Genomic DNA, 24,732 nt, shown 5'->3' on the forward strand with positions numbered 1-24,732 from the left:
AGTAGTGATCTTGGTTGCTTTTTTTTAATATTTAAGTTTCCCTTCAACAACTATCAAGTATCAAGCCAATCTTCCACTTGTTGTCAAGAAGAGTTGGGTTACTAAAAAAAAGCTCAATCTTCAATTCAGTATTGAAATAGCTGTCAATTCTCTTTATTAACTATTTAATTGAAGGTATTATTTATTGACTAAATTGACAGAGTGTTCAATTCCGTTTATATTTGAGTCATTATTTTTTTAATTTGTCAAAACTAAAATAAAATAAAATAAATCCTACTTATCAATGACAAGTCAAAAGAATAGATGAAACATTAGAAGTACATCTCTCTCCAATTTGTCCTTACCCTGTCAAGTATTAAAATTGACCTTATTTCACTTTGTACCTAAAATTTCACATCCAAGAACATGGTGTATATAGTTTGCTACGTTACTTCTCGTGAATAAATGACATGATGGAGCAACATTACAATAATTTATTTATATTAAATTGCTTAAAGTACTTTTTCTCATGAGACTGAGGATGGCAAAGGGGCAATTTTGGGCTGGTAAACCGTCCCGTCCTCGCAATAGTTTAGAAATTCCCTCTTCATTTTCGTCTAAAATTGTCTAAAATTGCCTAAATGGGGGGCCTTTCCGTCCCATCCCCGCCCTCTTTTAGCTTTTTTACTCCGGCGGGTACCCGCCCTCCCCCATTTAGTTCCATAATTTCTCCACATTTTTAATTTTTTTTCCTCAAATACAAGTGTATAACTATTGAAAAAATTCTTAAAAAATGGGCAATATAAAATTCAAGGGTATAAGCGTTCTTAGTTTGTAGATTCTCTAGAATGGCTGAGAAATTGAATGAATGTGACCTAGGATTTCTAGAGCTAATTATATATACTCATAAAATAAAGGTAATTTAATAATTTACTTACCTAAATGGAGCAGGGCGAAGTGACCTCCCCCGCCCCGAACTCGCACGAGTTTTCATTAATAAAAATTATTCCCATCCCAATAAGCTAAACAATTCTCCAAAATCACTATAAATAGGGCGAGTACATATCCCCGTGGAGCAAATTGCTGTTGTAAATTTACTTAATCTTTTGCTATTTCAATAACAAAATAACCTAGGTAAAAAAATCCAAACCAAACAATTATTTTTTGCTATTTTTGCCCCCATATAGTCATTAGTCACCATATATATATATATTTTTCATCCACTATTAGTGACTGAACAAGATTGCCTAATCTGCCCTTCATCACCTGTCTTCACTTCGATGCTAACCAGCTTCAAGAACGACTGAGCCCAACTCTGGAAAAAAATTCCCTGGTCATTTGCCAAGTCCACAACTTTGGTTCTCGTTCTTGCATCATTAGCCAGAACCGAGTCGGATTGGAAGAGGCCTTTGTGTGCTAAGAGATCCTTGTAGTATTGGTTGTCAAAGAGCTGAGGTGTGTCTGGATCATTGTTCACTGTCACTGAGGCACTTGCACCTACTGGACACTGTTTTGTGAGCTGTGCTGCATATTGTCCGTCTAAGGTTGCATCAATCAGGCTAAGGTTTCCGGTCGAGTCGGCCTTGAATCTATCGCTGAATGCACTGCAATGGGCTGATCCTATGGTGTGAGCTCCTGCAAAGCAACAAAAAAATATATGCTTTAATGTTCTTGAAATGTCAGATGATATCACCGACTGATTAAATACTGATACTGTGATACACAGCATGATATGATTCATTAAATTTGAAGTAAATGATACAAGTTATAATATATTATTGACATCGTGATAGAGAAATCCTTAGTATTATATAGAGAAATCACCATAATTACAAAGAGTGTCGTTGTAAGTAATAATAATAGGTTTAAATTAACCAAATTAATGTCAAATTGAAATATTTTAAACTAGAGTTAATTAAAGAAAATAAAAATGAAGTGAACCCTGCTTAAAACAACTGATTGGATTCAAAAGAACATGTAGAAGTTGTACCCTATGGTGAAGTGATGAAGGTCGGTTTCTTGAAATCCAGAGTACAGCCCATAATAAATTGCGTGCGTGAAGATGGATGAATTGACAGATAAAGGAATATTGAATGTGACTTCAATGCATGCATTGCTGTCACTGACACTTTAATCTGAATTTATCACATCGACACCACCATACGCCCTCTCATTCATAATTCATTCAATGAAAAAGACTATATATATATATATATATATATATGTAGTTTACACTTACACAGTATCGTCTTATCAGTATTTATGCCACAGTTTCTTGGCAACATGCCTCGAAAGAGTAATGTCACACATGCCCACCATCTCACCCGTTTAATGGATGTGGTCTAATACTTTGAGAAGTCAATTTATGAACTTGTTCAAAATTTCTTTCATATTTTATATACACATAACCAAAAAATTATAGTAATGCTATGCAAATAGCTTACAACATTAATATATACATAGGTGTTGAAAATTTTAGGGTAAATTACATACGAATAGATCATTATTACTTTTACCTATCTCAAAATATTTAATGTATTGGACCTTTTGAATAACAGTCAAGAAGATCTTAATTGAACATTTTCAGGTATTGAGCATTCTAGAAAAGCAGTTCGTAACTGATTTATTGTAAAACAAGTTTTAAATCCAATGGGTTTATTTCTTTTTTAGATCAAAATGAATTTTGAATCTTTAGCACAATCTATTTATTGGGGATGATAGCCAAGAAGTGATTTTGAGCGTGAAAAATCAATAATACTTTTATATTATAAAAAATTATTATATTGCATTTATATTAGTAGATCTGTTAATGGCTTCCAAGGCTAAGAATACGTTTACAGTTTACCTAAAATATTGATGGTCGACCAAAAAAATATTGTTATTGCAGAATCACAGTGTTCTAATGAATCAATACTTGGGAATGTTGAAATCAAGTAATTTACAATACCCAATAAGCATCAGTTGCTTATTAAAAATAATAAGTATTAAACAATCAACTCGTAGGTAGGGAATTAAATGTCGGTGTAGTTTACTCAAAATTGAACATAGGTCAAAGTTACATGTACCATTATGAACTCAATATTTTAAACATTATGAGTTCATGTTTAGTATTTACATGACAATTAGTTAGCTAATTAAATATATTGTATGTACCTGAGAGGATAACAAGATCATCCACAGACAACCCTTTGGAGGAGAAGATGTTGATCATCTCATCTAATGTGAAGCTTGTGTCCACTATGTTTGGCCTCACATTCGAAACTTCAGATACCATCCCATCTCTCCTCCCCGTCGGAATCTCAACCGCTGGTCCACCGGTCTGCATGTTTTGCGGAACATAATTGATCATAAAAAAAAAAAAAAATGAGTTTTAAAAGAATTTTCTTGTATTTTAAATATAATTAAATACAATGAGAGTGTGTGTGTGTGTGTGTGTGTATATATATATATATATATATATATATATATATATATGAGTAATTTACTAATTGAACAGCATCTCTTGCAGCCAAAGCAAGAATATCAGCACAAGAAACAACGCCTGGACAAAATATTTCGAGCACTCTTTTGGCAGAATCTATTACTGAATATCCTCCGAGAGATGCGTTTGCCGGATCACTTCTCTCCGTCCCATTTCCTTGTATAAGCACAGATGCATCACAACCCTATTTTAAACAACATCACACACCATGCATGCATGTTAGAGCTAGCTACTACTTTAATTTATATATATATACATATATATATATATGTATATATATTTCTCTCTCAAGTCTCAAGAGAGATGGAAGACTGGTCACCTGGACGAAGCAGTCATGGAAGAGCAAGCGAAGAAGCTTTCCGGGGAGCGTTGGGTCGAAAGAGGAAGCTGATCTAACTGTGTTTTTAACCATCATTTCAGCTGTTGGGCACGAAGCTGCATAGAAGTTTAAGGAGAGGTCGAAAGAAGAAGAAGAAGAAGGTGTAGACAACAACATAACAAGTAGTAGTAACACAAGGTTACAGAGATGAGATGTTGGATTATTAAAAAGTATTACTAGTTTTTGCTCCATAAGGGAACATCAGTAATATATGCTGTTTATGTGCAATGTCTGCTCCTTTATTCAGTCTCTCTCTCTCTTAAACTTCACTTGACATGTGACCAGTTTTTTGAGAGAGAGTTGAAAGAGGTGCTTCACCGTGTATACATAATTAAAGCTAGGTGTGCATTTATTTTGGTTTGGTAATGGCAGGAGGTGGATGGGTTTGTTTAGTCATCCACATGTTGTCAGTGTGGAAGAAGACTGTGGAAGAAGACGAGTGCTAGCTATGCCCGATGCTCTCATCCACTGTCAGAGAGACTCATTAATGACCCTTAATTCTTGATTAACCAAAAGCTCTAATTTGGTCAACGAGCTCTACTTGATATAATTTATGTGAAGTATGATAGCTGTTGTGGTGTTAGCTATTTGCTTTGTGAGACACCGGCTAGTCAACTATGTTGCTATCGGCATCTCATGCTTTGTGTAACATTAGTCATTCGACTAGGGTTGCAATGATAGTACTTTTAAGTGAATATTCTAATTTCTTAATATTTATAAGTTAAATTTTAGAGTAATGCTATCAAGAGAACTCTTTCTTGACAAGAGTCAAAAACTTTTCACGTTTCACTATTGAATTGAAACATTTTTTTGAATTCACGATTGTAACATCTTGAGTTACACGAACTGAATCCCTCAACCCTAACCCAACATGATTAAGTGAACGGATTAATCGCGTTAACCCATTTATAATCCAAATCAGTTTAAAATCAACCCAAACCCACTTATCTCATACTGTGTTGACAGATCATGTTGTAATTTGCCACATAGGTAAGAGTTGAATCTTATTGTAAGTAGAAAACCTAACAAATGCAAAACAATACGCCCAATTAATAATAATGAGATGTTATCATGTGTGACCCGCATGACCAATCTTATACATATATTGCAAAAATTAGCATCATATCCATGTCTCAATAATTGGCCATTGTTAAAAGGAATATTTTAAAGGCAAAACAAGCCTCTGATTCAAGCCGGATGATTAATGGGGAATAAAGGAGCGACCTGAATGTAGAGTTTGGAAGCATACTACTACTACTAATACCTTGATAATTATCATATGTACAACCATATATAATAATATCAAGTAGCTGTCAAAATTTAAGCCATCTCTTCTCTTTTTCTTTGCTGACAACAGCATTTGATGCAGATGCATGGGCTGCCTCAGCCTCCGCCAAAGCTTTGCGCGTCTCATTCAGTTTCCTCATAGCAGCCTCGTAAACCACCTTCTCTTTCCTGTTTCGGTTCACCATTTCTTCCAGCTTCCCGACTTGAGTTTTCAGCCCCTTCACCTCATCATCGTAAGCAACAAGGGCCCGTCTGTCTTGTTTCTTCTCCTCCCTGGAACCTTTATTCTGCTGCTTCTTTGCTGACCCGTTACTCAGAGCTTCACCATGCATTGCAAGCTGAGAATTAATAAGACTAAAGACGTCCGGTTGCAATTCCTCTTCCTCTTTGGCAGCCCTTGCTGCTGCTGCAAACTTCTTATCACGTTTTCTCTTCCCACCTCTGCTCCGTTTCTTCCCACTGTTATTTTTGTTCTCTTTGTTATCCTGAGACCCGAGGGCATGATCAAGAGATTGCTTTGGTGGAAGGACTTTCACGGAGATGGGATCCAGCATTCCCTGTCCGGATACACCTAAACCCATTCCTTCACGGTAGCCCATATTGGCCATGATCTTGGATGCTATGCCCCGGGTGTGATTCTCCCACTTCGAGAAAATGGCTGTTTCAGTCTGGATGCCCCTTTGCAAGGCAGAGCTATCAAGAAATCCTAAGCCTTGGGAGCCATCTTCTTCATCGTCACTGGAATGATCAGACTGTTCCGAACTTGAATCATATTCTTCTTCTTCACTCATTTGGGCATATTCAGACAGTGCAAGACCTTCAACCCCAAGCTGTGAATAACTTCCATCGTCTCGAAAAACAACCTGCCCCACTTTAAGCTCGTCATCCCAGGATTCCAGTTCAGCTTCCTTCCAAATGCCAGCTTTGATATCGGAAATTGCCCAAATACTGGACCCCACAAGCGAATGCTCCCATGTGGTGGGTACATACTTCTTCAGAGAAGATAATGGTGCATCAATCCCTGGTGCAAGAATAGCTCTTCGTCATTCTGAGAAGATTTTCAGAACCCATAGTAGCAACAAAAAAACCTACTTAGGCTACTTTAGCATTCAGAATAAGCTTCTTATTAAACACAACTAATTCAGGAACTGAAAAATACAACAGAGAACACGGGAAGAATCAAAGAAATATACCTTATGTAATTATAAGACAACCTAAAGGTGCATTAGCTGAATGGAAAAGTAGTCTTGGAATGACTAAGTCCTATTTTTTTTTCTCGGTGGGAGCAAAAGAAGATTATTACCATAAATGTCCTTTGATTGTCCAAACAAAAAGAAAGTAATCTCTCTATGTTTTCTTGGAATGATGTAGCCATTCTTTTTCTAGGGATATTCACATTTGTCTCATATCATGCAAACTTTCCAGACACAGATAAATTTGACCAGTGAGAGGTTTCTGAAACCCATAAGACTAGGTCTATTTTTGGGGTATTAATAGATATAATTGCAACATACCATGTGATAAGCGGCAGTTAGTACCAAATCGACATCGCTGCTGCAGAAAGAACTTGCATATCTGCACTTGGGTGGTCTAGCATTAGTAAATTGATGCTACTAAAACCATATGATTCAATGAGTCTACAACAATCTGATCAATAAAACTTTTAGTGATGCCAAACTCGTGTAAGCCTGCTTGAGAATGCAGCAAGCAATATAAATCTTCCTAGTACTTCAACCAGAGAGAAGGGAAAACAAAATAGGTATATGATATCTACAATCCACTTTTGTACTCCATTTTTTTTTGATAAATAAGCAATTCATTAAAAGCGTTCAAAAGGGGAACGCGTCCCTACACAACCACAAAAACCTGGGTACCCTAAGGCCCCAGGGAAGCCAAAAACTCAACAGTCTCCTCAGCAATCCACTCAACAATCCACTTTTGTACTCCTACACTCCATTATTGCCTTTTTTTCAATAAATGAAATGACACAATTGTCCTCAAAGAGGAGTGTAAGAGTACTTTTAGCTTTTCAAGGACAATTACATCATTTCTTCTATTTAAAAAGCAAGTGGAGTGTGAACGTACAAAATTGAAGTGCAAATATAATATTATATATATATATATATATATATATATATATATATATATGTCTCTTTGGACAGCTGTATAAGAACTACATATAACATTTAATGAGTACATAAGTGATGTAGTTTGAAGAATATAGTTTCATTACAAGATGTTATAATGGATTGGATTGTGGGTAGAAAGCCATAAACTCCAAGAAAACCATAGATCAAGAGGGATGAATCTTTTGTTTAGCAAAGTCTTTTGGTGCAGTGAGATTTGAGATTCCACAAAACTCTAGTATGATTATTTTGTTCTAGTGGCTTGAAATGCCTCGGCCTCTCTCTTCTATTTTGTCTATAACTTAACACATCCACATACCAACTTTTCACTGAAAACCCTTAATGCTTCATTTCAAATTCAAAATTCTACTTTAACTAGCTCATGTTTGGTAAAGGGCAGAGGCAGCCATATTACTCAATCATAGGAATTGTGCGGCATTAAATTTGGTATTAGAGCTTTCCTGCATCATAAGCATGAAATATTTGATAGAACCAACTATTACAAACTCATTGGTTTTGTCATTATCATAGCAGAAAAATATAGTTGGCAGTTTCAAAACGATTCCAACAAGATGTGCAAAAGTTTCCATTTTTTTTTTTTTTTTGATAAGTAAAATTGTAATAGAAAACAAAAGTTTCCATTTTAAAGGCAATCAAAGTAAAACTAAGGACTTGTCAAAACTACATGGCTTCGACCAAAATAACTCAAATATTATCAGTACTCTCCAAAACCTTTTAAAACTTCTCAAAACTTATCAAAACTCACCACTTTAGTCTTTATTCACCGAATAAATATCAATATTATCTAAAAATTTATGTCAATCATCTTAACATTAAATTAGGGGTCCACATTTCAAAATAAAATAATCAATATGAGCCTATCCAAAAAAGTATCACACTATTTATAGAATGTAAATAGATCTTTCATATACAAAATGTTTCTAAATATATATAACTACAAAATAATCTCATAAAAAAACTTTTTTCTTTTTTGAGAATATGACAAATTATTACAATATGGAAAATGTAAAAGAATTTGAAAATTGATTTTGGGCATGAGCACACAATTTACTACCATATGGAAAATGTAAAAGAATTTGAAAATTGATTTTGGCTAGAGCACAATAAGTGAACCCAAGAGAAGCAGTAATCATCTCAGGTCAAAGACATGAAAGAGAAGTGAGGTTAATAAGAACATCAGTTAAAGATATGAGAAAGACGTGATGCAAAAGGATTTTACCAAGGAAGCAGATCTACATAGAGGTAAATTGAGTAAAAAGATTCATGTAGCAGAGTCCGAGAAGTTAGATTAAGGTTTTAAAAAGTTGAATTATATGAACAGCCTATATATGATCTTCATAGATCTAATATCTTATAAGTAAATTTATTTAAAGTATGTTGTACAGCATTCAAACTGAAATAAGAGAGTATTAACATAGAGGAAGACACTTAATTATTAAGAGAATCAATACTGATCCTAACTCATCAACAAGTAATTATGCAACCAAGTGTCATGGATTCATGGCCAGAGAGAGAAATGAGCAGTGTGTTGTCCAGGAGGTGAAAGGCCCGCCTTTAACAGAAATCATTAAAAGAGAAAGCACTCAAGCGGAAATCGTTGAGGCGGCATGGATTGGAGCAAGGTACTTCGTGGAGAAATACAAGAGTGGAAAGGGAGATTTGCACTCCATAGAGGTTCAAATCTTTTTTGGTGTGATTGCGGAAGGATACTAGGAAAGGGCAGAAAAATATTTGAAGCAGTTACAAATGGTGACTGGTAACTGAGACTGGGAAGAGAGTTTGATATTGCCTTCATCATTACTTATTAGTGCAATGAAGGCCCTATGTCAGACTTCCGTAGGTCTTTTCAGGATTGCAGTGGACTAATAGGTTGTAAGTACAGATTGTCCCCGGTTCAGAGGGTAGGGTATTGTGGAACATTTTGGGAACCATCGCAAGATTGGGAGTTTGGACAGGTCAAGGTTTTTTCCATATTTTGTATACATAGGCAGTTACTGAGGTGGAGGATGCTGTTTAAAGACGGTTAAAGCAATGGAGAAATTTATGAGGTGAAATCCTATTACAGCTGCTTTAGGTAGAGGACTGTTTGAGGTTACCATGAACTGGGTGTCGCTTATAAAAGCTTTCCTTAAAGTTGCATTCTCTGGATAAACGAATACTCTTGGGAAGATATTGACAATCGACAACCTGAGGAAGAGGAAGCAGTTATAGTTAATTGATCTTCCATGGGTAAATGAGATGAAAAAATAGGTTAATCATCTGTTATCCATTGGCCCCTGGCAAGAGCTAGGATCTGTTTCTTCCGGACCTTTTGGGTAATGCCCAAGTTGATGGAATAGATGCTTGCTAGATGGAGGCAAGGTGGGGCTGTAGAATGGGTAGGACATTTTTTCTTTGATCACTACAAATTCTTCCTTATTATAAAACTCTTTGAAGAGTTTCAGGTGAGATGCAAATATAGCTTGAATAAATACCTTTTGTCTATGCTGCCTGTGCGCATAAGCAGACCTCATCTCACTGGTTAATTGGTGAGATACTTCATGAACATTTTGAATATGTGAAATGACAGCTGTTTGTTTACTTTACGGAAATGATGAAAATATACTCCAGCACCACAAAGGTGATAATGTCTTAAGATCTGGAGATCTCCGCAGAGATGACCATGGAAACCGTGAATAGACCGGGTAGAGAATATAACTGGCAACTGAAGTATTCAAAAACAAGATTCACTAGATATTTGTCGAATGTGCTCGACAAATTGATCAAACTAGGAAAACGAGTACGATCGCAAATTACCCCACCCCGCCCCTATTGGGATGGTTTTGGGGTGTTTAGTGACTTAGTCAGGGACAAGGTGAGGGGATAAAAACCCGTGCAGGTGCGGGGCGGGGACGGATATAATTTAATATATGAATGTAATATTTTAGTATCTTTAGTATTATGCTTTAAGCAGTTCAATGGATATCTTTGCAGTTCAATGGCTATCTTTACTGCTGCTAATTTAATTAATTTCTATTATGTTCAAAAAATGTACCCTTTTTAGATTCATTCTTCAAATAAAAATTCTAACCACATTGGTCATGTAATTTGTAATTAAGATTTCAAGACAATGAGAAGAGTGCATTCATATGTCTAAACAGTTAGACTTACTGAACCAAAATGTAATAATTTGTACATAAATAGTGTTGAGTGTGGTAAAGTTCGGAGAGAAGTGCAAGCAAATAGAACAGCCAAGAGATAGCTTTATTATAAGATGTCTATATCAGAGCATGATAAGAGGAAGCTACTATATAACAAACAGAAGAACTTCAAGCATATGCCGCATATCCCATAATTATGATGCGATACACTGCTCTTGAAAATAGAAAACTTATGGCGTCTATGGACCCAAGCGACAAGTACAAGATTAGAAAGTATTGATGAGAACTACTACATTACAACTCTAGAATCTAGCATGCAGATGCACATAAAATGTCATCGAGTGCCTTCTTAGAAAAAATATTATCACTCAATATTGGTCCCCATTGATCAAAGTTGTTGGGAAGGTGGACTGTGTACACAATAAACATTTAGCATTATATTCACAACATTATTGTGATCATACTCGATCACGCGCACACTTGCACCTGGCACCCCGGCTTTTATTGTTGCACGCCAAGTAATGACACCGCCTAAGGATGCAAAATGATAAAATATAGTAAAATCAACTATCAGGACAAACTAGGGTGCTAGAAGTCAGGAGTCAACATTTGTACCAGGACTGTATGCTTCAACAATTATTACTAATAAAAGCATTTGCTAAATTTCCATATATTACAAGAAATTTCTCTCAACTAAACTTTTGGATGACTCATTGTTGCATCCAGTGATTAATCACTGATCATTATCATCCAGGCACGTGAGATATTCTATATACAAATTGAGTTTACTGCTACCCTCCACGGAAACTTTAGGATGCAACAAGATGTCAAGAGCAATTTTTTTATATTTAAACAGGTTTTGCCTTAACCTAAAGGTGTCATACACAAAAGTAGGAAAATTCAAGAAATAGATAAAACACAAATTAGAAGATCAATTTAAGAAGAAAAGTTGGAACTATGGTACAGTAAAAAGCAGAAAATACGCACCATCATGTTTTCAGATGTCGGTGTGAGGAAAGAAATCCTCGCAGAATCCAAACCTTCCAAGCCAACAATAAGACCGTTATACCAGCGTCCATCAGTGTGTCGAAATCTACATTTCGATCCAATGGAATAACTTTGATCTTCCAGTGATTCTGCTTCAACATCTGTTGGATCGATAGGTTCCGCCTTCACCTCCTCTGAAGTATATTTGAAAGCCTGTGAATCGATAGGCTCCACTTTCACATCCTCAGGCTCCACCTTCACATCCTCATAAGTATATCTGGAAGCTTGTAAAGCTGTATCAACGTCTCGCAACAAGCGTGCTCGTTTCAGGTGAAGAAGCCCTTCCTCTGCATCTTTGATGGACTGAGCAAGTTCCTCGTGAACCTAAGACAAAAAACCATTAACATTTAGCAACTTCAGGGACACGTTAAAAAAATAAAATACACACGTCACCTCCAGATAAATCTTTAAAATATAGTACCTAATAAATTAATATATAAGATGATCTTAAGAAAATACTAAATCTTTTTTAAACTAAACACCATCACCCTTCTTGCTGAATTTTCAAAACTATTCTCCTTAACTCTGGTTTGAACCAAACACACTAAAGTAACATTCGAGGCCTTTAGCAAGTTTATTACGTCCTGAATTTGAGGACTATTCAAGCCTTTATAAAGTGGAATTCTAATTATATATCAGATGCATTACTTTATAAAGAGATGAATCATATTATGTTCCGACCATGCAGCACTAGATAACGATTATTATTATTATTATTATTATTATTATTATTATTATTTTGAAAAGTAACACTATATAACTAAATTCTCAACAAAGCATCAACACCTAGACATGTCTGCTTAACATTCTAACAGGAAGGCGCGATTACCCACAAGTACAAGGCAGCAGCACAAGGTGGCTGATGCAGTACACTGAAGCAGTCATCCTCTTGTTCTTTGTACAGCTTCCTAGTCCATTGCGGATTTGGTGCCCATTATCAACAAATGTACTATCCACACTTAATTTAGACCAATATGTAGCAAGTATATCAAGAAGGGATTGATGCAAAAGAAAATTCACATCAATGCCATAATTCATATTTAAGCATTTTAATATGCACATTAGGGTCTATTTCTATTTGGCTCCTTGTTAGAGTTAGTGAATCTCTCAAAAGAAACAGAACAAGACGTACTTCTACAGACTCTGTACCAAACCAAGTTCAGATTCTCTTACTCTCATTGATTACTCTCACAGGCATTAGGATTAGCATCATAAATAACATGCAAAGATGATTTATCACAAAACAAAGAAACTTATCACCAAACAGCATCATGAAACTGAAAATGTAATGGTCTCGTGCAAAAGGTTCAGCTTAGCCCCATAAATTGTCCAAAACACCAAAATATTTTTTATTTGCACATTATAACTTGATGTGTATTTTATAATAAACCTCAGAATAGTATATTTCAAAAAAAAAAAATCATAACATTAATCATTCAAACTCATAATTTAGTTAATCATACCAATATTGTGTTCAAATCACAAAAAATATCCGCACATAAATCATCAAGCAATTCTTGAACGAAAAATTAAATAACAACACAGATTTAATATATATATATGTGTGTGTTTATATATATATATATATATATATATATATATATATTGGAAATCGTAATTTGTGAAAAGATTAAGAAAGAGAGAAGGCGAACCGTGACAAGCTCATGATTGGTAGGGTCAGAAACTAGGGCTTCTTCGAGAGCAGCGAGTGAGTCTCTCTGCTCCTGTAATTGAAGCTCCAGCTGTTCCTCCAGAAGTTTCTCTTCATTATCCGCCATTGCTTACTGAGAGGTTAGAGAGAGAGAGCAATGAAGAGGAGAAAATTACCTCTAGGTTGTAACATTACAAGAGCGAGAAAGCCAAAAGGAGCTTTTGAAAGCCATAAGCCATCCAAACAGGGCTTAAGTTTTTCTCTCTGGGCAAGACTTGGGTCATATGGGCTCATAAGTTAAAAAGAGATGGGTTATAGATTATGGCTCATTCTTTGCCTGGAGGCCCAAGACTTTTTTGTTCTGGTTCGCAATGGTGGTGTTCGGCTCTTAGCCATACTCCACCAGCGGACACAAGCAGTCGTCTCAGAATTTCAAATGTCTTGATTATATATATATATATATATATATATATATAATTTTTTGTAATTTCCTTTTTTTCATAATTGATTAGTACCAAAACTTCCTTGCTGTCGGACTATGGTGCACTAAAAGTAGGGGTGGGCAAATCATTCAAAAATTCGCAAATTTGAACCGATCCAATTCGTGCAGATCGGATCGGATCGTTACACTCACGGATTGAATTACAAATTGGGTTATTAAAATTCGATCTGATTTATTACTCTGATTCGATCCGTGAAATATATATATATATATATATATATATAATGTATTAGTTAATGGTCATTTAATGGACTCCAATAATGTATTTATTAATGATCATTTAAATATGTGAATTTATATTGATAAATTGAATTACTATGGTTAAAAAATAAACAATATTGGATTATTTAGGAAAAACCCAATTCGCAAATCCAATCCGTCATTCTACGGATTCAATCTGACTTGTTATTCCACGGATCGGTGGCGAATTAAAAAAATTTCAATTCATTGGAAGCGGATCGTATTAGGATTGATGCTTAATCTAATGCGATCAATGGCCATCACTAACAAAAAGTGAGGTGCGAGGTACACCATCACAGGTTGACTTGAGAGCAACATCGGTGCACTGTGTATCACATTTACATAAAATAGTAGGGGTGGTCACAGATCAGATCGGATTAGGCATCAATTTTAATCCAATTCACTCCCAACGGATTAGAAAATTTTTAATCCGCCACTGATCCGTTATTCTACAGGATCGGATCCATGTAATAACGAATCGAATTGGATTTTATCTAAATTATCCATTATTATTATTATTATTATTTTCATAAGTAATAGTATTATTTATTTATCCTTTAATCCTAACCCAATAGATAAAATTTTAATTTATTAATATTAATTCATATATTTAAATAATTATTAACTAATAGAACCTTAGAATATATTAAATTATCATTAACTAATATATTCTTTGAAAAATATATATATAAATTTCACGGATAAGATTGGATTGGACTCACGGATCGAATTGGATTTTTAAAAGTCTAATTTGTGAGTTACGGATTTGATTTTTTTAGATTCAACACTGATCCGTGAGTGTAGCAATCTGATTTGATCCGCTCATCTAAACCGTATTCATAGATTATTTACCCACTACTATAAAATAGTTCACAAGTGCCGTGCACTTAGTGAATATGCAGAGGGCTAGTTGTAGCCCAAATCCAGCGAGCAAAAACACTATAGGCCCTCCAGCGGGCTAGCCAAAACAAATGGGGCCCATTAGCGATTGCGGGCTAGCTCGTGGTAATCAGCGAGCCGGGCCTCGATTGCTATAATTTTTTTTTTTTTTTTTTTGTCTTTTCTTCCTTCAAAACGGCGTCGTTTTGGGCTGCCACTATTTTGTCTTATTATCCCACTCATGCACAGTGCGCCAAACAGTGCCTTAAAAATAGGCACTGTTTGGTAGAATTATTATTATTATTTTTTTAAACCTAAAAATAGGTTATTTTTAGCTCCTTTTAGGAAAAAAAAAAATTAAATAAAATTCATTAAATAAAAATATATTGTTTAGGCACTATTTATCGAAAAAAAATTTAGTTGGGCCAAAAATAAATTCAAAAAGCTTTTGTTTTTTTTTCCTTAAAATTTGTTTTTATTTTTATATTTTTTTGCTTTAAATTGCAATCCTTATTTTCTTATTCCAATTCATTATTTTTAATCCTTATTTTGTAATCCTTAAAAAAAAAATTTATTTGGGCCAAAAATAAATTCAAAAAGCCTTTTTTTTTCCCTTTAAATTGTAATCCTTATTTTCTTTTTCCAATTCATTATTTTTAATCCTTATTTTGTAATCCTTATTTTCCCGTTACAAATATAGCCGTTTAGGAAAAGTAAAAAAAATAAAATAATAATAATAATAATAATTTTAATTTTTTATTATTATTTTTTTTGGAGAGTCAAAATTCGGAGAGTTTGATGGAGTGCAGGTTAATGGAGAGCAAAAACTGCTGATGTGGCTTTTGAAATTGCTGATGTGGATCTTAGAAAAGCTAATGTGGTATTTTTAGAGAGTCAAAATTCGAAAAGACTGGTGCAGATGGCCTTGCATGTATTTTATATAGGTAATTTTAGTGTGCCAGTGGGTAGTGCACCAGCTCATCCAAATCCTACTTGCATAGCACAGCCCGCACGTGCTCGAACGAGCCGTGCCTCGTGCGCACCTATCCTTCTCATACCAATGCGTTTCGATTTTTTGAACTGATCTTTTCATAAACAATTTTTTGCGTTTTCAATGTTCAGCAAAAAAAGAGACGAAAGGATCGAACAAGGATTTCTTCTTCACAGTGCACTGTACAGTTAGAGAGACAGTTTTCTTCTTCACAGTGCACTGTACAGTTAGAGAGAGACAGTCTAGAGTGAGAGAGAGAATGGGGCATCATCACATTCTTCATAACGACCACCATGAATCAGCAGACGGTCTGGCGAATCTGTTCAGGAAAGCGAACCACGATCTCACTGTGGTCCAACACAGACTCGAAAATGAGTTCCAACAAATCTACCCTGACCATGTAACCAAACAACCCCCTTAAAGTTTCTTCTAGGGTTCTAACTAATATTCACTCCCAATTTCATTTCTTGGACTATTTTCGTTGGTTTTTTTTTTTTTTTTTTTTTTTTGGGTATTTCATTTTTTGTTTTGCAGGCAAATCCAATGAAACTCGTATATCGCATAAAGAAAATACAGGAAGATCTATCGTCTTTGAAAGAGCAGTGCCGTCAGCTTCTAGCAGCCAAACAGGTACCTCTTCTTCCATTTTTGTGTTATTACCCTCTGTTTGGTTCCTGGGAAAATGTAGCAAAAAATAGGACAGGAAATGTACGATAAAGTTTTTAATTTACAAGAAAAATAATTGTTTTGTTATTTATTTATTTATTGTTTTTGTTTTTGTTTTTCCTGGTGGCCCAAATAATTGACTGAGTTGTGTTGCGGAATTTTTGTCGCTGGTGCTCCAGATAACTGGAAATCACATATACTTGAATATACTACTACTACTATTATTATTTTTTTATTTTATGTTTTACATTCTCTCAGATTCATTTTTTAAATGGGTTTATTTGTTATGAACTGAATTTGGAGGTTTTGAGAACAACAACATGAATGCGTAAACTTTAAAGCTTAGTTTGTTTCCCTTAATAATTTCTTTCTGAGCTGTGTTCCCAAATAATTGGAAATCACATTTGTTACTTGGATATATTTTCTGAGTTGTGTTCCCAAATAAATGGAAATCACATATGAATACATATTATTAAAATTTGTAATTTCGCTTATTCTTTTGACATTTTCTTAGTTAACAAATGGTGCTCGGAGTCATTTGAATGGGTTTACTGGTTATTAACTGAATTTGAAGGTTTTAAAGAACAACAAATATGAATGCATTGTTTGTTTCCCTTCATAAATAATGGAAAAATAAAAGAATTTTATATGTATATTTAAAATCAAAGTTACTTTATATGTGTATTTAAAAGAGAAGCATTTTAAAAATACTTAGCACCATTCAAAACTTCAGATTATTTGTGGCTTTTCAGCCATCTAATAGTAGTAGAGTTCCAACAAACAATATTAACTTTGATATGACTCATTAAAATTTAGGTGGAGACAAGATGGTATCAGGTATATCACTGTCACACTTGTCCATTAGGGATCCTGGGGAGACTTTGATGATTCAAATTTGATTTTAGATTTTTTTTATTTTTTTCCCCCTAGTTGATACTAGGAATTGTTTGCAACCAAGAGGAGTCGAACCTTAGACCTAATGCTTCACGAGGCACCAGGGCCAAGTTCTTACCCACTTGAGCCAACTCCTTGGGGTTATTTCATTTTAGAATTCTGATGAAACGAAATATGCAGTTTTAGAATTCAACTCTCATAATGAAGTTAAAAGTGATTAGAGCTTAAGGCTGAAGGTTTTAGTACTGGATAGGGCAATGCCATTGATACTTGATGGAATCCTTTATAAGCACCCAGAAAAATTCTGTAAACAATAAAAGAAACTAGAGAAGGTGGGAGTTCTTTGATCTATAGAATACTTGGAAACAAAGATCAAAGTTTCACCATATTGACATATGCATGCATGTTCTTAAACTTCTTATTAAGAAAGTATAGTCGCAGATTGTTCCATGATATATAGCTATATAATTCCTGTGTCAAGAATTATAAAGAGACAATAAATTGATGAATTTGTTTTATTGACCACATACTAAACCGGTGAGAGAAAATGGTTGATAGTGAAGGTGATACAGATGCAACGCATCTACAGAATACTGTTTCAGAATTTGAAGAAAAAATCCTCCTGAAGTTTTTCGTTCACAGGTCTAGTTAAAGGGCAAGATGTTTTACATGCCTTCCATGATACTTGTGTTGAGAAAAAATACGCCTCTTGCTTATTCTATCTTTTGATACTTGAAAGTTACAGATTTAAACTGTATTCCCCATGTTACCTTCCATGATTTTGTTGAATAGAGTAGTGAACTAGAGCTATTTCAGTCATGATGAACTAACATTACAAATATTCTCTTAGCTTTTGTTTTGATTGATTGAATATCTTTTATAAGAATTCAGAGCTTGTAAAATCCCTTGAATGAAATCTCTGTATTTTGAAGTTGTGTTTTACTTGATTCACTTTGCTTGCAGGATTTGATTGACAAGACCAGGACTACCCTAGTTGGGAACAGATCATTACTACAGCGGTTGCAAGCATCCACTGGTGCTCCTGTCACCAGTGATTCTGATGATCTTGCATACACTGATTTCAACCAGGTAGAATTTTTTATGCTCCATTAGGAAAGGAAAGACTAATCATGTAACAATTAAAGGGGTCTTCTTACATGGATACATGTCTGGGCTAGCGTTTTTTCAGTATAAAATGGTTCTTTATCTATTTATTCTTTTAATATTTGTTATATTGCTTTAATTTTTATTATTTACTGATTTACCAGGAGAATGACTATATTTAATTATTTTTAGCATACTGTTCCGAAAGGTTGTGTATTTTCCAAGTGGTGTCTAAAGAATTTGCACCATTTGCCAGCAAGCAACCGAAATTGAACCAATGGCCAGGCTTTCCGCATGAACCAATATCAAGGCAGAATGTTCTGTCTCTTGTGGTTCTTGGTTAGCTTACCAAGTCTACAGTGCCAAGCCTCGCTACATATGATTTTTCCTTCATCTATTATCTGCACACACATGGTTCCGAAGAAAAATTTGACTTACTTTTGATCTTTGACTCATGATATGCAGATCATAGATGAGTGGACTGCTCAAGTCAGATCAGCAAAGGGTAAGGAACATCATCTGTACTCTGTACTTGAATTTTTTTAATGTATTCCTCGTGGTAGTGTTTGACACCATGAGGTGGCTTAGAACTTTATGCTTTCACATTACATTGAAAATGACTAGATGGGTTACATAGATGAGCAGTGAGCCAGTGAGTAGTGGATCCACCTTGCCATGTGTGGCACACTCGCCTCAGCAAGTATTGCCACATGAATGCATCAGTATGGCATCCTTCCAATCACTCTGCATTATCCATTCATTAGTTGGCATGTGAAGACATCTATGGAATGGGTAGTCTCATACAAGTGAGGCACATGGCTTATCTCCACTTTTTCACAAGACCTTGCTATGCAACCCAATGGTCCTTTGGCAAGGCAACATATGTGGAGCCATTACCATTGGACTTCCATATGTGGCAAAAACAAGATTACTTGATACTTAAAGACTTCTCCTCATTATCTTGATAAGTCGCCACAACTATGCACTCCCCTACCCTGCATTCTAGTTGGCTCATATCTCCAGGTTGATCTCTATTACCCACCAAGGCCACCTCTACACGTGCACCCTAATGCATTTTTTCTGTCTGGTTTGTAGCAAGACTTAAAGAACTTTTTGGGTTTCTGGGAAACGTGGTGGGATTTCAGGGTTACACTGCAATCCTCAATGGGATCCTAGGTTTTTTTTTTTGGCTTGATGGAAAAAAAAAAAAAAAAACAGAGGGCTTGCCAATGTATGTTCCTTGTTACGGTCTACAATTTGGTTGATCTTAAAGATATCGCATGTCCTCTAAGGACACATGTCCCTTTGCTTGATACTCTTTATGTTCGCTGTCTCAACTCAAGTTAAGAAAGCCTTTTCCTATCTACATGGGTTTGGCCATATGTTTGGCAGCTTTGGCTATATGAATCCAATTTTTTCCTTTTGTTTTTTCTAAGGTAGTAGCCTCAGTCAAACCACTTGTTGCCATAGCATTACCCCTAAGTGGACCATGTCACTCTTCCTGGTTCACTTAGTGGTCTTCTGTACACATGTCCAATCATTTTAATAAATTTTCTCTAATTTTATTTCCAATCGGTGCCACTTCTATCATCTCGGGAATGTGTTCATTTGCAATTCTATAATTTCTCGTATTGTTGCACATCCATATCAAGATTTGCATTTCTGTACATCCATATATTGTTTCTTCACTACCTAATACTCTTTCCCATAAAGAATGATTGGTCTAATAGCTGTTTTTAGAACTTCCCTTTCAATCTTAGAGGGTTACGCTGATCACATGATATACCACACGTATTCATCCATTTAACTCATCTTATCTCCTAAATTGTATTTCTAGCTTTATTAAAATTACATGACATATATGCAGTTTTCTTCCTATTTATTTCAAATCCTTTAAAATTCTAGAGCTTGCCTCCAAACCTCTAATTTAGCAGTTACCCTTCTTTAGTTTTATTAGATAAACAATATTATGAAAAAAGATACGAGACCCTTGATGCAAGCCTATTCTAATCGAAAATTCACTTGTTTCCCAAATAGTCGTTCTAATTATGATCACACTTCCATCATACACATCTTTTATCACGTCCATATATCCTTTTGTGACTCATTTATTTTCTAAAATCCTCTATGTTGGATCTCTAAATATCCTATCATAGCTTTCTCTATATTATTAAAAACTATATGAAAATTTTGATTCTTCTCTCTATATATTTTCATTAGTCTACTCAATAAGTAAATAGCCTTATTATAAACTACTCCGACATAAATCCAAATTGATTTTCCTACACATTAGTTTCCTGCCCTAGTCATTTTTCAATAACTCTCTCTCAAAGTTTCGTAGAATTACTCATTAATTTAATACCACTATAATTAGCAAAACTTTATATATCCCTTTTATTTTTTATATCTAGTTGCCCCACTTATCAGACAATGTCTTAGTTGTTATTATCTTATTAAACAATTTTGTTAGCCAAGACAAGCCATCATCCTTTAAACACTTCCAAACCTAAGTAGGAATGCCATCTGATCCTAATGCCTGTCTTGATTTAATGTTTCTTAATACATTTTTAACCTAGTACTCTCTAGTCCTATGGAAATATATTTTCTCCCTAAGGTTACTGAGCTTGAACTTCCTAGATGATTTTCATTTTTTTGTCATTCTTTGATTTTATCTTTTACTAAAATCCTTAAATCTCCACTCTTGATCCATTTAATATGATCGAATCTTTTGTTTTTCTCTCCCTTTGTTTAACCTCTTTATATATATTATTCTCTCTATCTTTTGTACCTATCCTTCGGTTGGTACGAAGGATGGGAAAGTCGGTGGAGGAAAGGGGAAGGATGTATTTGGCATCCCTAAGAAAGAGCAGTTCTTCTCCCATTTTGTTTGGTTGAGTGGATGGGAGTAGGAGGTGACACCTTCCATTTTTTGGTAAGAGGGAAGATGAGGTTTTTTATATTTTTCTTGCCATTGCACTCATTATATAATTTGATAATTATTTATGAAGGGTAATAATGTCACTTTACATAATATACAAAAGTTATTCTTCTCTCCCTTCTTCTCTTCTGTCTAATTTTTAGACGGATGAAAAATGGTCAGTCAGGAGGGATGCCTCATCCATCCATTCTTCCCTTCCCACCTACTCTATCTTGTATCAAGCAGTGGAGACTTGCCCTATTCTTCTTCTCTTCCCCTCCCTCCCCTCTTACCAAACGTAGTGCTGATTTAGAATAGAGATTATTGTAAGCTCTGTAACTAGTTTCTCTCATTACTTTTATGATGATGATGATTATCGTAAGCTCTATAACTTCCCACCTACTCTATCTTTTATTCTCGTTTTGCTTTTATGATGATTCAGGCATGTTCATTCCACCACCAAATTTCCTTAGATTATGGTCTTTTTCCTTTTTAATTCTGTCCTTTTTTTTTTGTCTTTTTTTTTTTTTTTTTTTTTTTTTTTTTTTTTCTTTCTTTCTTAGTTGGCACTCACATACACATGCCTCCCCTGAGGCTCGAACCCCTGACCTCCCTTTGGGAAGTAGGGGCTTGGTACAGCTAGGCCACTGGCCTTTTGGTTCTCCATGGATGTCTTTTTATACTCAATTCAAGATTTATACTAATCTCATTCTACACTGAGTTAGTTTCATCTTCTAAATTCATATTGCTTCTTTTAGTATCATATTCTTCAATAATTCTACACTCTCCCCTCTTGAATTCCGTCTCTTAGTTCTTGGATTCTCTCTCCTTTTTTATGGTCCTTTTACTAGCCTATGTTGTGATGTTAAAGTCTCGCATGGAATGATTTTACAGTCGTTAAATGTTAATGAATCTACCTTCCTAGTTAGAAAAAAGTTGATTGGACTCTTACTTAATCCACCCAATCATAAGATTATATGCCATTGTAAAGTCTAACATATCCTTCTTAGTGTCATCTCTCCTAATATGTTGCCACCATGTACCATCTCAGAGCCTTCACAATCTTTTCCTACATGACTATTTAAGTTTCCTCCTATGCATATTTTTATCCTTTGGTCATTTTGAACTAATCCATCCATATAGTTTGTAAAATTGTGCTTTGATATGTTCATCTAGTCTAACTAGGTTGCTAAGCTCTAATTATATTAACTATTTTTTCTCGTAATACAAGTTTGACTGATATTATTTTCTTTTCTAATATCAGATGCGACATCTTATTTTAAATTCTTATATACGATCATCCTTAATCCACTTCTATGTCTATCTTTCCCGGTGTAATAAATTTATATCCCATGTTCTCAATTTCTCTAATTTCTATGTCTATCTTTTTTTTTTTTTTTTCATAGTTGATACTCACACACACATGCCCCCATGCTACTCCTTTGTCATTTGAAAAAGCAAATCTCTATTTCTTAAGAGCTAAGGAGGTGTATTATTATTCTAGTGTGTGATAAAGTAATAGACTTTTGCTGAGGTGCTTTTTGGTACAACCATTTTGACGTTGGACCCCATCCAATACACTGGTTGGTTATATTTATTCATTTATCTGTTTACTTTACTTATTTATGTATTTTTCAAAACAAAAAACTGGGCTTTAAATTTCTGTGTCACTTTTTGGTCCCTTAGAAGGAGCATAATGCAAGAATTTAGAATGTGTTTTGAGTGTTCAAAAAAGAGAGATCAAATTCTGAAGGTGTCCTCAGTGGAAAGCAACTGATTGTTGGAAATATGTATCATTATGTCCATCTCATTTTTTTTTTTTTTTTTTCAATAGTTGATACTCACACACACATGCCCCGATAGATGTTTGAACCCTTGACCTCCCTTTAGGAAGCAAGGACCTGATACCGCTAGGTCACTGGCCTGTTGTTTTTTTTTTTTTTTTTGGTAGACATAATATTTAATACTCCTAATCATAGTGTCTATCAATTCCCTTCTTTTACTGACTGATGTTCCTATATTTTAGAGTCCCTAGCTTGGGCCTACAATCCTGACTAACTTCTTTACCCGCACTCCTCCAGAAAAACGTGGGAACTTCTGCCTACTTTATACAGCGTCTGAGTTCCGATGCAATGCCTCTAAGCTGATGCAACATGTCGATTAAGAGAACGTCCTAGCATTTACTCATATATTTTTAGTATTAGTGTTCATGTTGGTCCTGGCAAAAGTTTTACGCTGGTTGTCAAGGTACCTACTACCTAATGCAACTCCCCTCCTATTTCCATGCTTGGAATGTACTGTGTAAAAGACTAAACATGATCCAACATGTTACTATTTAGCCATCTAATAATAGTTTTTCTATTTAGCCACATTGCCCCTGCATGTGCTCCATCATCAAATGCTCTCTGAACTCCCATGTCCATACCATTACAAATAGTGGATGAGCCACTGTCTCATTTCAAGAACATTTGAATGTATATCTTCACTGCTTCTTTCTCTCTCTAGTCGCCTCGGTTTTCACTCACTTGAGATCTACATTATCCTACTTGTATAGTGACATGGTGAATACTCAAGAACCTGTCCACTGAAATGATTTTCAAAATCCCCTTATGCAATTAGTTTTCTAAACCATATGGCAAAAAATTGAAACAACTGTGAATTTAAAGCCTTTCTGATGTGCCTAATATGAGTCCACTTGCTTAACCAATGTTTTAGTGTTAGTAATTGTGGTATCTCTATTTTATTTATTTATTGATAAATGCGTCAATTACGCAGGGGATGAGAGTCATGGATCGGGCGCTGAGGATATCAACCAGCTGCTCTTTTCAGCAATTGTTCAAGGCAACTGAACAAGAACAGGACAATCTTGACAATCAGCCATTCCCATTAAATGTATATCTTCATTTTCAAATAGATCATTTTCTGAGTGAGGGAATGCTTGTTTTATCTCTCTTTTCTTCACAGAATACGGAATATGGCTCAGTTTATATGGTTTAACTCATTACATAGTGTTCAATAGATCCTTTCTTGTATTTCTCTCTCTTTAATTCAATGATACTCAACTGGATGGTTCAAACTACTACTCTACATCAGCCGATTAACATTTATGTATGAATTGTTAAATGACGTGCATTCTGTTCATATAATGCATATAGCAACCGGTTGTTGGTTTGACTGATTCGTGATCCCTTTGACCCTGTTCTTGATCCAATGTGGAGACAGGGTACGTACCTATCTCCTTCATGACTTGTTTATAGATAAGTAATTCATGGGGCTGATGGAGCATAACAGGAGGGGCTATAACCAACCTTGTTATTGTTGCTTGATGATGAGAACAGCTAGTTGTGAAGTGTTTGGAGCCATCAAGGAAAATGGGAGAGGGAGAAAAAAATACAGGAGAGGATCCTGATTCACTTCATGTTGATGGT

At 35.0% G+C, this 24,732-nt stretch overlaps 3 protein-coding genes across 3 annotated transcripts; 1 reads left to right on the top strand and 2 right to left on the bottom strand.

The window, feature by feature from the left end:
* Nucleotides 1-908: 908 nt before the first annotated feature.
* Nucleotides 909-4,067, bottom strand: LOC132285644 (peroxidase 46). The gene is made up of 4 exons (XM_059787840.1): nucleotides 3,780-4,067; nucleotides 3,465-3,644; nucleotides 3,133-3,298; nucleotides 909-1,614 (listed from the first exon to the last, which is right to left on the bottom strand). The coding sequence occupies exons 1-4, from the start codon at nucleotides 4,029-4,031 to the stop codon at nucleotides 1,196-1,198; spliced, it is 1,017 nt and encodes a 338-aa protein (XP_059643823.1). The 5' UTR covers nucleotides 4,032-4,067; the 3' UTR covers nucleotides 909-1,195.
* An 821-nt stretch (nucleotides 4,068-4,888) lies between these two features.
* Nucleotides 4,889-13,337, bottom strand: LOC132283915 (zinc finger CCCH domain-containing protein 18). The gene is made up of 4 exons (XM_059785956.1): nucleotides 13,113-13,337; nucleotides 11,401-11,784; nucleotides 6,641-6,701; nucleotides 4,889-6,147 (listed from the first exon to the last, which is right to left on the bottom strand). Exons 1-4 carry the CDS (start codon nucleotides 13,236-13,238, stop codon nucleotides 5,153-5,155), a joined length of 1,566 nt encoding a protein of 521 aa, XP_059641939.1. The 5' UTR covers nucleotides 13,239-13,337; the 3' UTR covers nucleotides 4,889-5,152.
* Nucleotides 13,338-15,804: 2,467 nt separating this feature from the next.
* Nucleotides 15,805-24,475, top strand: LOC132282665 (uncharacterized). The gene is made up of 5 exons (XM_059784411.1): nucleotides 15,805-16,123; nucleotides 16,258-16,353; nucleotides 18,247-18,372; nucleotides 18,853-18,892; nucleotides 24,080-24,475. Exons 1-5 carry the CDS (start codon nucleotides 15,983-15,985, stop codon nucleotides 24,151-24,153), a joined length of 477 nt encoding a protein of 158 aa, XP_059640394.1. The 5' UTR covers nucleotides 15,805-15,982; the 3' UTR covers nucleotides 24,154-24,475.
* Nucleotides 24,476-24,732: the final 257 nt, after the last annotated feature.

The sequence above is a fragment of the Cornus florida genome, unplaced genomic scaffold, assembly GCF_030987335.1.
Source record: "Cornus florida cultivar Cherokee Brave unplaced genomic scaffold, ASM3098733v1 CherokeeBrave_3.0.0_Hap2_Chr11, whole genome shotgun sequence".
NCBI classification, from domain to species: domain Eukaryota; kingdom Viridiplantae; phylum Streptophyta; class Magnoliopsida; order Cornales; family Cornaceae; genus Cornus; species Cornus florida.

What these genes read in the sequence shown, in the direction of transcription:
- LOC132285644 (XM_059787840.1), bottom strand. Translation starts at nt 4,031, where the DNA reads ATGGAGCAAAAACTAGTAATACTTTTTAATAATCCAACATCTCATCTC. An exon ending in CAAGAGATGCTGTTCAATTA is followed by an intron (nt 3,299 to 3,464) that starts GTAAATTACTCA and finishes CAAAACATGCAG; the next exon opens with ACCGGTGGACCAGCGGTTGA. An exon ending in TGATCTTGTTATCCTCTCAG is followed by an intron (nt 1,615 to 3,132) that starts GTACATACAATA and finishes GTTGCTTTGCAG; the next exon opens with GAGCTCACACCATAGGATCA.
- LOC132283915 (XM_059785956.1), bottom strand. Translation starts at nt 13,238, where the DNA reads ATGGCGGATAATGAAGAGAAACTTCTGGAGGAACAGCTGGAGCTTCAA. An exon ending in CCAATCATGAGCTTGTCACG is followed by an intron (nt 11,785 to 13,112) that starts GTTCGCCTTCTC and finishes TTTTTGTCTTAG; the next exon opens with GTTCACGAGGAACTTGCTCA. An exon ending in CGACATCTGAAAACATGATG is followed by an intron (nt 6,702 to 11,400) that starts GTGCGTATTTTC and finishes ACCCAAGTGCAG; the next exon opens with ATATGCAAGTTCTTTCTGCA.
- LOC132282665 (XM_059784411.1), top strand. Translation starts at nt 15,983, where the DNA reads ATGGGGCATCATCACATTCTTCATAACGACCACCATGAATCAGCAGAC. An exon ending in AACAAATCTACCCTGACCAT is followed by an intron (nt 16,124 to 16,257) that starts GTAACCAAACAA and finishes TTTGTTTTGCAG; the next exon opens with GCAAATCCAATGAAACTCGT. An exon ending in CATACACTGATTTCAACCAG is followed by an intron (nt 18,373 to 18,852) that starts GTAGAATTTTTT and finishes CATGATATGCAG; the next exon opens with ATCATAGATGAGTGGACTGC.